This window comes from Crinia signifera, chromosome 11, assembly GCF_055691185.1.
Source record: "Crinia signifera chromosome 11, ASM5569118v1, whole genome shotgun sequence".
Taxonomy (NCBI): domain Eukaryota; kingdom Metazoa; phylum Chordata; class Amphibia; order Anura; family Myobatrachidae; genus Crinia; species Crinia signifera.
In genome coordinates, this window is record NC_139227.1 from 6065220 (window position 1) to 6079001 (window position 13782).

The following is a 13782-nucleotide window of genomic DNA, read 5'->3' on the forward strand; positions in this document are numbered from 1 at the left end:
TTTGTATCAAATACCATATGTCCAAAGGTCGCACACCTTCACCCACACAGACAAATATTTTTGTCATACTCCAATAGAAGGTCCATCCCAAACGTCAGAATTTATCTCAATAATTTTGGTCCTGTGCGATTGGCAAATACCCTCTCCCCTCCCCCCCCCCCTTTTTTTTGTTTCCCGGTTAACACAGCACAGCAACCTGGGATTGACCTGGGATAAACCCTTCTTTTATTGTGGCTCAGAATGCACAAAGACCCGGCAACAACCCAGGTTATTTTTCTGATGTGAAAGGGGTACAACTGACCACAGGCAAGTTGGCTCATCTGTACATGTTTTGTTTGTAATCCTGTAAAACTTAAGCTCTCATTAACAGTCCAAATCTAACCCAAATTGTCAGTACACCAAAGTACAACAACTAATAAGCCTTAAGGAGCCCATACACGGTCCGTTTAACGGATCCGTTTGGGACTTAATTAGCACACATCGGATCGGATCCCTAGTGCATGCAGTATGCATGCACTGCGATCCGATCCGATGTGTACCTAGTACAAAAAGCACATACTTTTTGTACCGTACTATGTGATGCGCGGGAGCGTGCATCGCATAGTACAGAACAGAGCCATACACAACGGACCGTGTATGGGCTCCTTTAGGTTCATATAGGACCAGGTGCTATCTAATAAAAACCAAAAATCATGCTGGAAGCTTTATTGGCTTCTGACTAAACTGACCCTGGGGTGGGTGTTTATATGTACAGTACGTACCGTAACAAAACTAGACTGTAAAATCCATCAGTGACTAAATTAACTTTAGGCCTCTAGACAGCGCTGTCAAATATTTCGCTGCTATATAAAAGTGAATAATAATAACTTGATAAATAACCTTCGGAATAGTACAAACGCATACATGTCACATGCGTCACAGCCCTGTGGCTAGACATTGGATAAACTCTGTACCTATAGAGGTTTAATATACACAAATTAAACGAGTCTAACAATATCAGAGGGTATGTATGGCGTTAAAATGCACACTACAAATTTGGGGAAGTCCAATATTTGCTACTTAACGCAGGAGCAGAATCACGTTAAACACTCCGTCTGCAGAGCGGAGATGTACGGAACGCCATCAGAAATAACCTGGCATCTGCTTTCTTTATTTAACTGCCTTTCTTCTGCCTTGGATCTTAATTTTTTACTCTTGACAGCAGTGTTATTGCAGCCAGACAGTGGCATCTGGCTGCTGAAAACACTCTGTGAACTTTAATTAATTGGGGAGAAATTACATGGTCTTCCAACCGTGTAGTTTCTCATCAGAGCACATTACTGATTTATATGAGATGTTTCTCCACGGTGTCAAGAGTAATTAATAGAGGGGGCCGAAAGATGCCAAAATATCTGCCTTTCCACAAGCGCTGTAGGTTTTCTTATATGTATTTATGATGAGTGGGCAGTTTTCCTGATATGCACATAGCTGCGGAACTCGTCAGCTGTTAGTCGCGCCATTACCAGAATAGATTTCATTTTGGTGGCACCTGTTTTTCAGTGCTGTGCCAGGGAAACATCTGCATGACCATGTCTGTTCCGTATGCACGGTGCGCAAAATAAATGTGAGTCACCACCATAAGTGGGAATTGGCAAATATTAGGAAGAAAAACCCTATTATACTTTCCTATGTCACAGCAGGAGTATAGATGGGGCCACTAGTGGGCTAGCCACACAAGTAGGATCCCACCTACAAACCAGCAACATTAAGTGGCAGATAAGTGGCCAGTAAAATACCTCCTGTCATTGGGGATGAGGGACTCAGTACATTATGCACGCACAGAAAGATCCTTTGAATTAGGGAAGGAGCCTCTACTTTGAATTGGGGGAAGGAGCCTCTCCTTTGAATTGGGGGAAGGAGCCTCTCCTTTGAATTGGGGGAAGGAGCCTCTCCTTTGAATTGGGGGAAGGAGCCTCTCCTTTGAATTGGGGGAAGGAGCCTCTCCTTTGAATTGGGGGAAGGAGCCTCTCCTTTGAATTGGGGGAAGGAGCCTCTCCTTTGAATTGGGGGATGGGGCCTCTCCTTTGAATTGGGGGATGGGGCCTCTCCTTTGAATTGGGGGAATGAGCCTCTCCTTTGAATTGGGGGATGGAGCCTCTCCTTTGAATTGGGGGATGGAGCCTCTCCTTTGAATTGGGGGATGGAGCCTCTCCTTTGAACTGGGGGATGGAGCCTCTCCTTTGAATTGGGGGGTGGAGCCTCTCCTTTGAATTGGGGGATGGAGCCTCTCCTTTGAATCGGGGAAGGAGCCTCTCCTTTGAATTGGGGAAGGAGCCTCTCCTTTGTATTGGGGAATCCAACCACCCACTGGATCTACATCTACTTGCTCATTGATTGTTACCCGGACCAGACCCTAGGACTCCAAGCCTGTACTTCCTCCACCATTGGGATTATTTCCATCTGCCAGAATTTCCAACACAATTGTGTGCCTCCGCTTCAGGGACTCGGCTTCTGCTTTACCATCAAGCAAGAGAGAAACCCACAGTGTCTAGACCAAGCATTGGAGGTTATTATTTATATCTTAACGGTCAACTATAGGAACGGGACAACATTTTTATTTCTTTCCCACCACAATTAATTTCAAAGTGAAAGACTGCACCTTTCCCATTGTGGTTTTATGGTTTTATGTGATTTTTTATCAATTCACTATTTTATATGAATGACATACAGTTTTGAAAAGGTACATCCAATTATTATAACAAATGTAACATTTAATATCCCATGGTGTTTTAATTCCTCCTCAAAAAACCAGAGCAGTGTCTAAAGGCACAAACAAGTCTCTTCGCTCCATCGTCCTCTTCGCTCCATCGCTGACCGCCGACTGACCTCTCACCTAATCACCTCCTCCCACTCCCGTGTCCAAGACTTCTCTCACGCTGCCCCCCTGCACTGGAACACCCTCCCGCCACCCATCAGGCTATCTGATTCCCTTACCTCCTTCAAGCGCTCCCTCAAAACCCACTTTTTTTGACTAGCCTATCCCTCCTCCTTCTAACCTCTTTTGATCCTCCTATCCTGCCTCCGTTCCCCTCCGTTCCTACTTATCCTATTGTATTTCGTTCGTCCACCCACCTCCTTTTAGTCTGGTAACTCTTATGAGTAGGGTCCTCCTTCCTCACGTACTCACCCTACCTCTTTACCTCACCTGTCCGCCTTTCCTGTTCGTCTCTTCCTCTACTTCATCTTCAGTCTCCTCGACAATTTTGACACCTACCTCTGAACTGATGCTGATTTTAGTTCTACCAGCTATACCCCTATTTATGCTGTATTTTTCAACACACCCTGTACGTTACCTTGTAATTTGTTTTTTTTTTGTTTGCTATGTACGGCGCTGCGGACACTTTGCGGCGCCTTATAAATAAACGTACTACTACTAAAGAGGCATACACACACAGCGATTTTAACCCCATTTCTAAGGGATCTGACTAAAGGTCTCGTGCGTTGCTATCACCCGCAGAGATAGACAGTGCTTGCAATGTATATCCTGCTAGCTCACAGGGTTTTGCCTATAAACAATAGGCAAAACCCCACTCAGCACAGATTGTGGGTGCTGAGTAGTGTGTGCAGCGATATGGCCTGAGCGATCGGTGCTTCAGCGCGGGCTGCAGGTGTGTATGGGGATTAACAGAGATTTATCAACGTAACAAACTAGTATTGTTGGTTGCAGAGAGACAGTCAAAAGCATAACAAAGTATATACAGTATACATATATATATATATACAGTATACATATATATATACCTTTACCTTGACAAAGGGGCTAGTCCCCGAAACGTTGGTATGTCTCACAATACACGCTTTTGAAAAAACCTATCGAGTGCCGCTGCTTGATTGCTATCTTCTATCCACTATACCCGGACCGCAACCACAGTCTATGTATATATACTGTAGGTACTTGTGTATTATCTGGGCGCCCGATGCGTTGCGACGTGATTGGACCCGATTTTTAATTGTACAGGCACCCAGATGCTTGATTCCTATGTCAAATGATTTTTTATTGTATAACCACCATGATGGTTTATTATTAGGTAAAATGCCCCCCCCCATTGTTAACGCAATGCCACAATAAACGCAAACCCGAAGCGTAGCAAGCCCGCGGGGGGGGGGCGGCGGTACGCGTTCTCCGACCTTTTCATACCCCGACTATCCACGTCGGCGTGGAGTTGACTTAATATAGTGTAGTGAGCGCAGCGAGCCACCGAGCCCGAAGTGTGCCGAGCGCAGCGCGCCCCGTGAGGGACCGCGCATTACTTCACATGGTATTCCGCGTCCCCTCGCCACGCTTCGGGCTCGGTGGCTCGCTGCGCTCGCCACACTATTAAAAATCAAGTCCACGCCAACGCTGATAGTGGGGTATGAAAAAGTCAGAGGACGCGTACCGCTGCCCCTCGCGGGCTTGCCACGCTTCTGGTTTGCATTTATCGTGGCGTTGCATTAACAATGGGGGGGGGGGGGGGATTTTACCTAATAATTAATCATCATGGTGGGTATACAATTAAAAATCGGGTCTGTGGGGCCATTTAACATGTCCATACAATGTAAAAATCGTCGCGTCGCATCGCATGCCATTGTAATGGCATGCGATGCGACCGATTTTTACATTGTACAAGGAACGTCTAAAACACCCGAAAATCGGTCCCATCGTGTCTCATCGCATGCCTTAACTAGTGGCATGCAATGAAAATATCGGACGCTCAGATATTACACAAGTACCGATATATATCTATATATATATCTATATATATAGATATATATCTATATATATATACAGTCAACTCTAAAGTAAATAGGTTTGCCTTGACTTCTACATTTTTAAATCAAACTAAAGTTTTCGATGCATCTGTAGAACTTTTTATAACACACTGCCAGGATGTGCTGCTAAATATGATTTCTGCATACTAACAAGGGAACACACTGAAGGAGGTTTAAATGTTTTGTGTATGTGTGTGTATCAATTTTAAAAAATGAAACACAACATAAAATTTGGTTGGCAAGTTTGCCTATAGAGTTGAATTACTGCCAGACTTCTTTACACAAGCAAATCAGACAGTGATTGAGAGCCTGACAAGGGAGATCATCTGCCGGACAGTTCTGGCACGTATCTTAAGTAATTTGAGTTTCACATGCTAAAGGTTAAACCAATCGCTGGTGCAGACAAAACAGTTGTAGTACCCTATACTAATAGTTTTCTGTATGTCTATAGGAACTTAAATCAGGATTCATAAAAATTGGGACAATACAAAAATTGGGATACTAAAGTCTTAAACATACTTACTTGCATGCTGTAGTTATGTACTCAGTATATAATGTATATAATAAGGCATTTCTCTATGAAATGTGTATAATGTAGAGTAAAAGAATATTGAAAACTAATAATTCTATTTTAACTTAAGATACAGTAGTAGTAGAATATTTCAATTCATGTGGTAGAATATAAATCGCACAACATAGTGGGCCTTATTCTAGTTCATTCTTTCTGACAAAATCCTTCTTAGATGGACAAAACCATGTGCACTGCAGGTGGGGCAGATGTAACATGTGCAGAGAGAATTAGATTTGGGTGAGTTATTATGTTTCTGTGCAGGGTAAATACTGGCTGCTTTTTTTTTAACACTGCAATATAGATCTCACTTTGAAGTAAAACCCCACCCAAATCTTATTCTCTCTGCACAAGTAACATCTACCCCACCTGCAGTGCACATGGTTTTGTCCATCTAAGAAGGAATTTGTCAGGAAGAGTGAGCTAGAATAACCCCCACAGGGTGGTGCATTACTGGTGAAAGCAAAAACAACATACATTATAATAGGACGGGGCCCGCAGCAATAAAGACGTAGGAAACCAAACTAAATACTGTATGGTCTCATCTATGGCTGTACTTTAACAATGCTACAGTACATATTGATTATAGACAGACTACTCACAAGACCATCAAACTAACGGAACAACATAACAGTAATGTCACCAGCATACACAACTCTTTAATTCCCCCCATAGAAGCGACAAGCAACATCAGCCTTTTTTGTTATATAGGATATATCCATATATAAACCTATTCTCAAATTGTGCCAAAAATCAGCGGTTAGTATTCAATCACGGGCATTTTTGTCCATATTTTAGTCCATTTTCACTTATTATTTTGGGAGAGTGGGAATAGGGGAAAAAGGGCGCAAAAACTGCAGCAAATTCACCAAAATAAATGAATTTCTGGTAATTTCGCCGATCCACACGGTTATCGCCGAGGAAGATCAGCACTGGAATTGAATAGGGGCAAACATTTACGATTAATTTGCCCATGATTAAGTCTCACACACAGCATATATTTACTACTGTGACAGGGGGACTCCAAACTGCACGCCCACCGAGGGACACTGCTGGCCAAGATGGGACGTGAGACAGTCACGAAAAATTGTGACTGCCCTGCAAAAATAGGGACAGTTGGGAGGTATAGAAGCACGGCTGTGATTGAGATACATGGTATCATAAATGTAATGGAAATATGCTGAGCGTTCCTGGACAGTGATTTTAGGATACACAATAATGGCTAGTTTTCTGGGTGTGTCGCTGATGTGGTTGTGTACACAGAAGCTTAATTGCTCACATTGGAGAGCATACACAGTTCAACATTCTCAGTGGCGGATCCAGGAGAAAATTACAGGGGGGGGGGCACCATGATAGGAGAGGGGATGGGAGGAGGGTGGTGTTAGTGGTGCCAGTGTAAATGCTAAGAGAGTGGCGAGAGAGAGGGTGGAAATGGGACTAAAAATAGGCCCTGGCGTTTAAAGTACACAGGCCCACCTTGGCGACAAAAGTGTAGGATGTAGTTGTGCGCAAGGAGGTGTGGCCACTCAAAAGAGGGTGTGTTTTTGAGTGTAGTGTACCACACCATATACAACTTCTACACATTGGGCCTTATTCTAGTTCACTCTTTCTGACAAAATCCTTAAAATTTACACCATAATGCCTATTACATGTTAAGTCACACACCATAATGTTTAATATGTATTTTGCCAAAGACCATAATGCCTACTCATTATGCTACATAAGTGTTGCTTATCTACATGCTCGTTGCCAAAGGTTCAATGCTCATTGCCAGGGGTTCCAGGCTCGTTGCCATGTGGGATTACATGCTCATTGCCAAGGGGGAATACATGCTCACAGTAACTGGGGAGCAGCAACCGCCAGGCAGAAGGGCTGCCCGGCTGTATTTAGATCACTCCAGGTCCTGGCTATTTGAAATAATTCCCCTTTCACACGAGAAAATTCAGGGACATACTCGGGAATATGGTCCCAGGATCATGCAGGGACTTTCTGGGGCCAGCCCCTTTTACACCAGCCTAGTCCCTGCATTTACTGGTGTGAGTGGGGAGAGGAAATGACCCACCCCCCTTTAACCGGCTATATTGTTAAACCGGCTATATATTCGGAATCAACGGACCCATTAGCGGAAGCTGAATGATGTCGTCACTGATGTTTAATGATGACAATCGATGGATGAAGAAGAGGAGGTAAGTATCTTGAAGACACCGGCAGGTAATCATCTGTACTCTATATGGTACTTAGAGCACCAATACCACAGGCACATAGGGGTAAACCTGGTGATGATGGGTACCGATGCTGGATACCGATGGTGGCTGATATCAGCGTGGACTCTCGGAAGGTGACTAGGAAGAGATGGTACTTGAGGAGGTAAAAGTATAGGAGAACAGCAATAAACTTTAAAATCAGCAGATGCAAACAATAGCATGATTGATAGATAGATGCAAATTCAATAAACAGGTTATTGATTAAATCAATGCTAGGTCAGGATGTTAGAGTGCTGCGCTAGAGAGCGATTCTTGTAAAGCTAGTGGTCGATGACATGGACCGCTGTTTGCGCCCTATGGTTTGAATAATTAAAAGATGACAATCGATGAGGACAATAGATGAGGACACTCGATGATGGCAATCAATGATAACAGTCGATGGTTGAGGAGTTGACAGACGACTGAAGAAAGCAATGCAGAACTCAGCTGGAACTGAGAGGAACCTCCAGGGACACTGGAGGAAGCCAGACCGTGCAGCAGGATGGGGAGTGCACACAGAGACAGCAGGATTTCACCGGAGCTGTGGAGATGTGAAGCTTAGTCTGGAAACATCATTGTACTGGACACTTCCCAGGACTCAACCCACTATACTCATAGGGAGAGCTGCCCGGGGATTGGCTAGAGTCTATGATGTCAGAAACATGAAGTCTGGAATTGGTGGAAAACATCCATGTGACCGAATCCAAGATGGCCGCACCCATACATGGGAATGGGGGGTACTTTGGTTTGTATACAGCGTAGCTGTGGCCTACAGTGATGGCAGAGGGTAGCGCTAAGTATCACAGGCTGAAGCAGACACAACAGAGTCCGGAGAAAGAGCTCCAGTATAAGGCGATGAGGCACCGAACAGACCCCGGACGGTAACCCGCATGTACATCAGTATTCACCCTCGTGGGTGTGCGGCGCAGAGCAAGCCTGGAGAGACACTGGAGAGGTAGGAAAGTCTTACTAACACCCCGATTCATGACAAATGGAAGATAAAATAACACAGCCCTGAACATTCATTACACAATACTGGAGCTTGTAGGACCTAATTAATAAAATAATGATAAAATGCCGTAAATGTGATTATACTGTAGTTACATGCTTCATAAAATAGTGCACACGCAGCTCCTTCTAAACCGCCAAACAGGCAAATACTTTCATCATTGCCAAATAGTACTTGAGGAATTAGCCATTTACTTGTTAATTAAAAGCAATCCTCGTTCCAAATTCTAGCATCTCATTAGGCTTTGAGGATTGAGCTACATACAGTTCAAGACTTTGTACTAACGTATAACAGTTTTCTGAAGTAGTATGTGGCATGTCATTGTCAGACACATGTCATACGTCACTCTGCCATGAAGTTACGCGTACATATTTCGCAGGAGGTATAGAAACGCTCTGCTGAAGAGGCCACTATCTGTACATCTTGTAAGCACATCTTTAAACACTACTTAACAAGAAAAATATGTCAATACATAATGAAAACTTCTCATTTCTGCTTGCAAAACAGAAACACAGCTGCAAGGTACGCGTTAAATTACCCCCCAAAAGAATGCACAGTATTGAGTCAGATGTGTGTAACGTGCAAGGAGGAGGCAGCAGTAATTTGTAACACTTAGCAGCGTATTTGCTTTATCTCGTCTCCGTTCTCATCTTCCTTTCAGCTCCGAGCTATACTGGCGTTTGTTCTCCTTGATTAGATTCTTGATTTGTCAGCAAGTTCCTCCTGTCTTTTGATGTTTGACTGAGATGACCGAATGAATTTGTATGTCTGCAAGTTGATAGGTTGAGAAATAAGAGCGAGATAATGGGGTATTCACTGTGTAACTGTAGAAAAGGGTGTTTGTTTACTTTTTTTTTTATGATTTGGGATTTCTGATTCTCAAGGGAAAGTTAGAATATTCATTATGTGAAGGCGGCTGGCACATTTGCGGACTTGGCCCAGTTTTTCGGTTATCAAATCACTTTCATGTAATCAAACTGATTAAGCATAGCATTAAATACAGTCATAATGTCTTCGGTGCAACCCCTAATACCTAACTAGTTTATTTAAAGAGAGTTTTAACACTTTATCCTTATTTCTGTTTCGCAGGAGCAAGGGGTCTTAATGTAACCTCCATGCTCGATACAATTCCATAGCAAGGCCAGGGAAGAGGCCAAATAGAAGGCGGCACACACTAGATGATTCGCTTCATGAGTAACATCGTAAACTATTCCCGCTGAACTCCCAGCGAACAAAATACAAAATCTCTCTTATCGCACATTCTTAATAAATAGGCCGGATTATATAATGTGCTTGTGTAGGAGGAAGGGCTTGGGCTCATTAGAGCAGTGAAAGCCTTGAGTCGGGCTTCTCAAAGGCAAGTCAAAAAAGTGCCTGCAGCCACTGTCAGCCAACAATAGTGAAAAATGATAGTCGCTGTCTATTCTCTGACAGACATCAAAGTCAGATGTCGATTAGCGAGTCTACGGAGGGATGACGAGATCACAAAAGGTGTTACTGACAGATATATGCAAAAGGACATTAAGCACAATAACATGGGTAGAACATTTACTAAGTTATGCCAGTTTGTGAAGACAAAAGCGGAAGCCATGTAGGGAATAAATCTGTGGAATTAATATAGACTATACTGTCAAATATCTACATAAAGTATACAGTATATGGCTTCATAGAACTTAAATGCCTAGAAAAGGACAAGTAACAACACTACAAACGTATGTACTATGTATTTTGCTGAATAGTTCAGAATTGAAGGCCCACTGTCTATATTGTGGAACGATCGCACAGATCCGGCCTTACTCGGCTTATTATGTGCATTTTGTTTTCTCTTCAATTTGCTGACTATTAATATCACATTTTCCTGGTTTCAAGTGACACAAGCAAGTTCTACTGCAGCCACATCTAGCAAAGTTCAGCAGCCTCTGCATGCATCGGGGGCTTTATACGCACCTCTGTGATTCAGTTGTACCTACCTCAGCCTATTCTTTGTGGTCACCAAAAATGGGCATTTATGCATTACACAGGGCGTCATAATGGTAACGTACAAAACTACCATTTTGTGTTGGTGTCGCGCGCAGGTATCCCAAGTTGAGTCCTGCATATGCATACTGGAAGCCAAATTCTGACAGCACTTACCAAGGGGTATAGGTGTAAGTGGTAATGATGATAATGACTGCTGCTATCAAACACGGAGAGGCATATGGTTGAGGATATGGACATGTAGGCGCACCAGAATTCTGGTTGTAGAATTGCATTGCATGTAACTCAAAATCAGTCCCATTATTTATGCAGGCTTGCCTACCCTCCCGGAATTGCCGGGAAGGTGGCCAATCCTCCCGCTATGCCCTGGCAGCCCCCCGCAACCCCCCTCATTGCTGCACAAAATGCCGTTTTTTTCACGGGTCCGCGGCGAGGGGCGAATTGTGTCATTGTAGCCCCTCCCCCAATTCACAGACCCGCAAATTGCATTGTTTGATGACCATGGGGGCGGGGCTTGATGACATCTGTCCCTTCCCGCCCCCCCCTGACATGCTAATATTGGGTCTCCTCTCCGGGCTTCTCCCGGTGAGGAGTACACAAAAGTCAGCAAGAATGTATTAATGTTTACTTTGTTTGTACAGTAAATAATGCAAGAAGGACAAGTGCCTACAGCTCACTCATGGCTTGTATAGAATAATGAAGAAGCAGAACACTGCACTTCGCTCCCAGCTATCAGAATAAAGGTGTGACTTTTACACACACTGCTGTGAATGTTAAGTCCTGCTGACCTCCAAGTGTATCTGCCACTGATATGTATGTTGGTGCATTTTTTAATTAAGTAACAAGACATTGGTTCCCCCAATGCCACACCCTGCACCTAGATATAGCGTTAGGGACCCCCAATAAACAGAGAAGCCTTGACGTGGCTTGGGGGCATATCATACACCTGCGCAGGTATATGTAACCAATATCTCTGAATTCTATTATCATGAAGTGTTCAAGATTGATTACTAATACTACCAATGTCTTGTTACTTACTCAGTAAAAACCCCTTGCATGGTATTACTGAACTAATTTGAGCATCTACCACTATCTGTATGTGCATTTTTTAATTAAGCAGATTAGGTAGCATTAGGATGTGGCTATTGCCTCAGAGCCGCCTTAGGGTATACCACAATTTGAGGCAGCCATGTGCAAGTGAGGTGTAACCATGTGTCCCCTTGTCTCATTAACGCTTCTCATAGCGGACACAATTAAAATGTTGAAGGGTATTTATATATAAATAATGCATTCCCATGTAGTTGTAGCTGTCACAATATTCAGTATTAGTGTTACCTGCTTGTGAAATCCTGCTGGTTCTGCTCTGTCTTCCTCTGTTCCATACTGCTAACCAGTTCTGTGTAAAGGTGCGTACACACATACAGATTTATCTGTCTGATCTATCTGGTGGGAACAAAAACCTGGAAATGTATGGGAGCATATGACAATCAAAAAATTGTTACCCAGCGCTTGTAAACAGACAGTGATCAGTCAGACAAATTGTTTAATCGTTCTGATATAACAAATTTATCAAAGCAGATATTTCTTCTGTTTTCCTGCATTTGGGTGGACATTTTTGATTGTCATATGCTCCCATACATTTCCAGGTTTTTTTCCCACCACATAGATCACACGGAAAAATCTGTACGTGTGTACGCACCTTTCGTGGGAACACTGCAGGTTGATTGCAGCACCTGGGTGAGACCTTGCACAGTCTCCATGATTAGCAACCTGTGAGGTAATAGCTCAGGGTCTGACAGCTGAGCTCATTAGCTCCTTATAAAAGGCACTTCCTGGCAGGTATTCCATATTCCCTGCCAGAGTATAGGTTCACTAACCTGCTCCCAGGGCCGGTGTAAGGCTTCTCAGCACCCTAGGCAAAACTTCAACCTACTCCCCAGCCCCCCTCCCCACCCCCAATTTTTTTTTTTTTTAGATCGTGTGGTCATCCAATCCTAGTGGTCATCCAATCCTAGCAATGTAGGAAGTATGACTCAAGGGAAAGTATAGAGGTGAGGTCTTAGAAGTTCCAAAGCTGCCACCTGCATTAAGTACCTCATAGACATAATTGATTTTTTGATTTGTAGACTTGGTGGCGCCCCCCAGATCCTGGCACCCTAGGCTGCTGCCTAAAGCTGCATAGTGGTAGAGCCGGCCCTGCCTGCTCCAGCGTTCCCAGTGCTTGGTCTGATATCCTGTGTTTCCAGTGTATGATTCCGGCTATTCTCCTGCTTAATCCTTGTGTACCGTACCCAGTGACTACTAGCTCCTGACTTTGGCTATCCTAGTGACCACTCTCTTGCCTGTTCCTTGTGTACTACATCCGTGATATCCTGTGTATGACCTTGGCTTGTTCTGTGACCATTCTCCTGCCTGCTCCCTGTGTCCTGCATCCTGTGACTCCCAGTGTATGACCCGGCTAGTACTTGGACTCTTGCTCAAGCCTACTCCTTTGTTACCTGTATCTGTCTGCAAGTTCCTGACCCGGCTAGTCTGACATGAGTATTCCAGAGCTTACCCTGCCTTATGCCCAGTGTTTACCAGCACCATGTGGGAAACCTGATCAGGGGACCGCGACCGGCGCACCGAGTGCAGAGAAGCCCAAATCCCACTTAGAGGGGTCACTGGCGAAAACCACCGGTACGGTTAGACTCCGCACCCCTGAGTCAGGTCAAGCTAATTCCCGGTCTGGTATTCACCATTCCGAGTCTAAAACCGTGACATAAGCACACCGAGCACACTGTATAGGATTTTAAAACATGCCTTGAAATGTATAATTTTTGTATAGTTCTGTAAATATCTTGTAAGCATAAAAGTGTCATAAAACTAAAGCCTCATACACAAAGGGCTTTGTGAACGATATTGTGGACAATATCGCCTAGTGTGTATGCTCACTGTCATTAACGATGTGCACCTCCCTTCCAGTCATGTCCACAAGAGGGAGGTCATCGTTAATGACGCCCATGCTACAGCGTGCCACTCTCACTTGCCATTTACAACTGTTCTGCTGAGTGCCAGTGAACGGGCCATATATCCAAATCATCCAGACAGGCCTGGATACAGTTGTCGGTACTTGTGTAGTTTCACGGCGCCAGCATGGCGCCGTGCTTCTGAGTCCCCTTGCGGGCTCGGTGGCTCGCTTCACTCGCCACGCT

The 13782-nt window shown here is 44.1% G+C and overlaps 1 protein-coding gene across 3 annotated transcripts in view; it reads right to left on the reverse strand.

Annotated features, from left to right (window-relative positions):
* FTO (FTO alpha-ketoglutarate dependent dioxygenase) overlaps nt 1-13782 on the reverse strand; it is a 256447-nt gene that overhangs the window by 59336 nt on the left and 183329 nt on the right. Inside the window, exon 9 of one of the 3 annotated variants that reach the window (XM_083165323.1) lies at nt 8924-9379. The exons of the other annotated variants lie outside the window; for them this stretch is intronic. Coding sequence (XP_083021449.1) covers nt 9280-9379 — 100 coding nt within the window. The 3' untranslated portion in view covers nt 8924-9279. Of the gene's footprint in view, nt 1-8923; nt 9380-13782 lie in introns of those variants that run through there. 3 annotated transcript variants of the gene reach the window in all.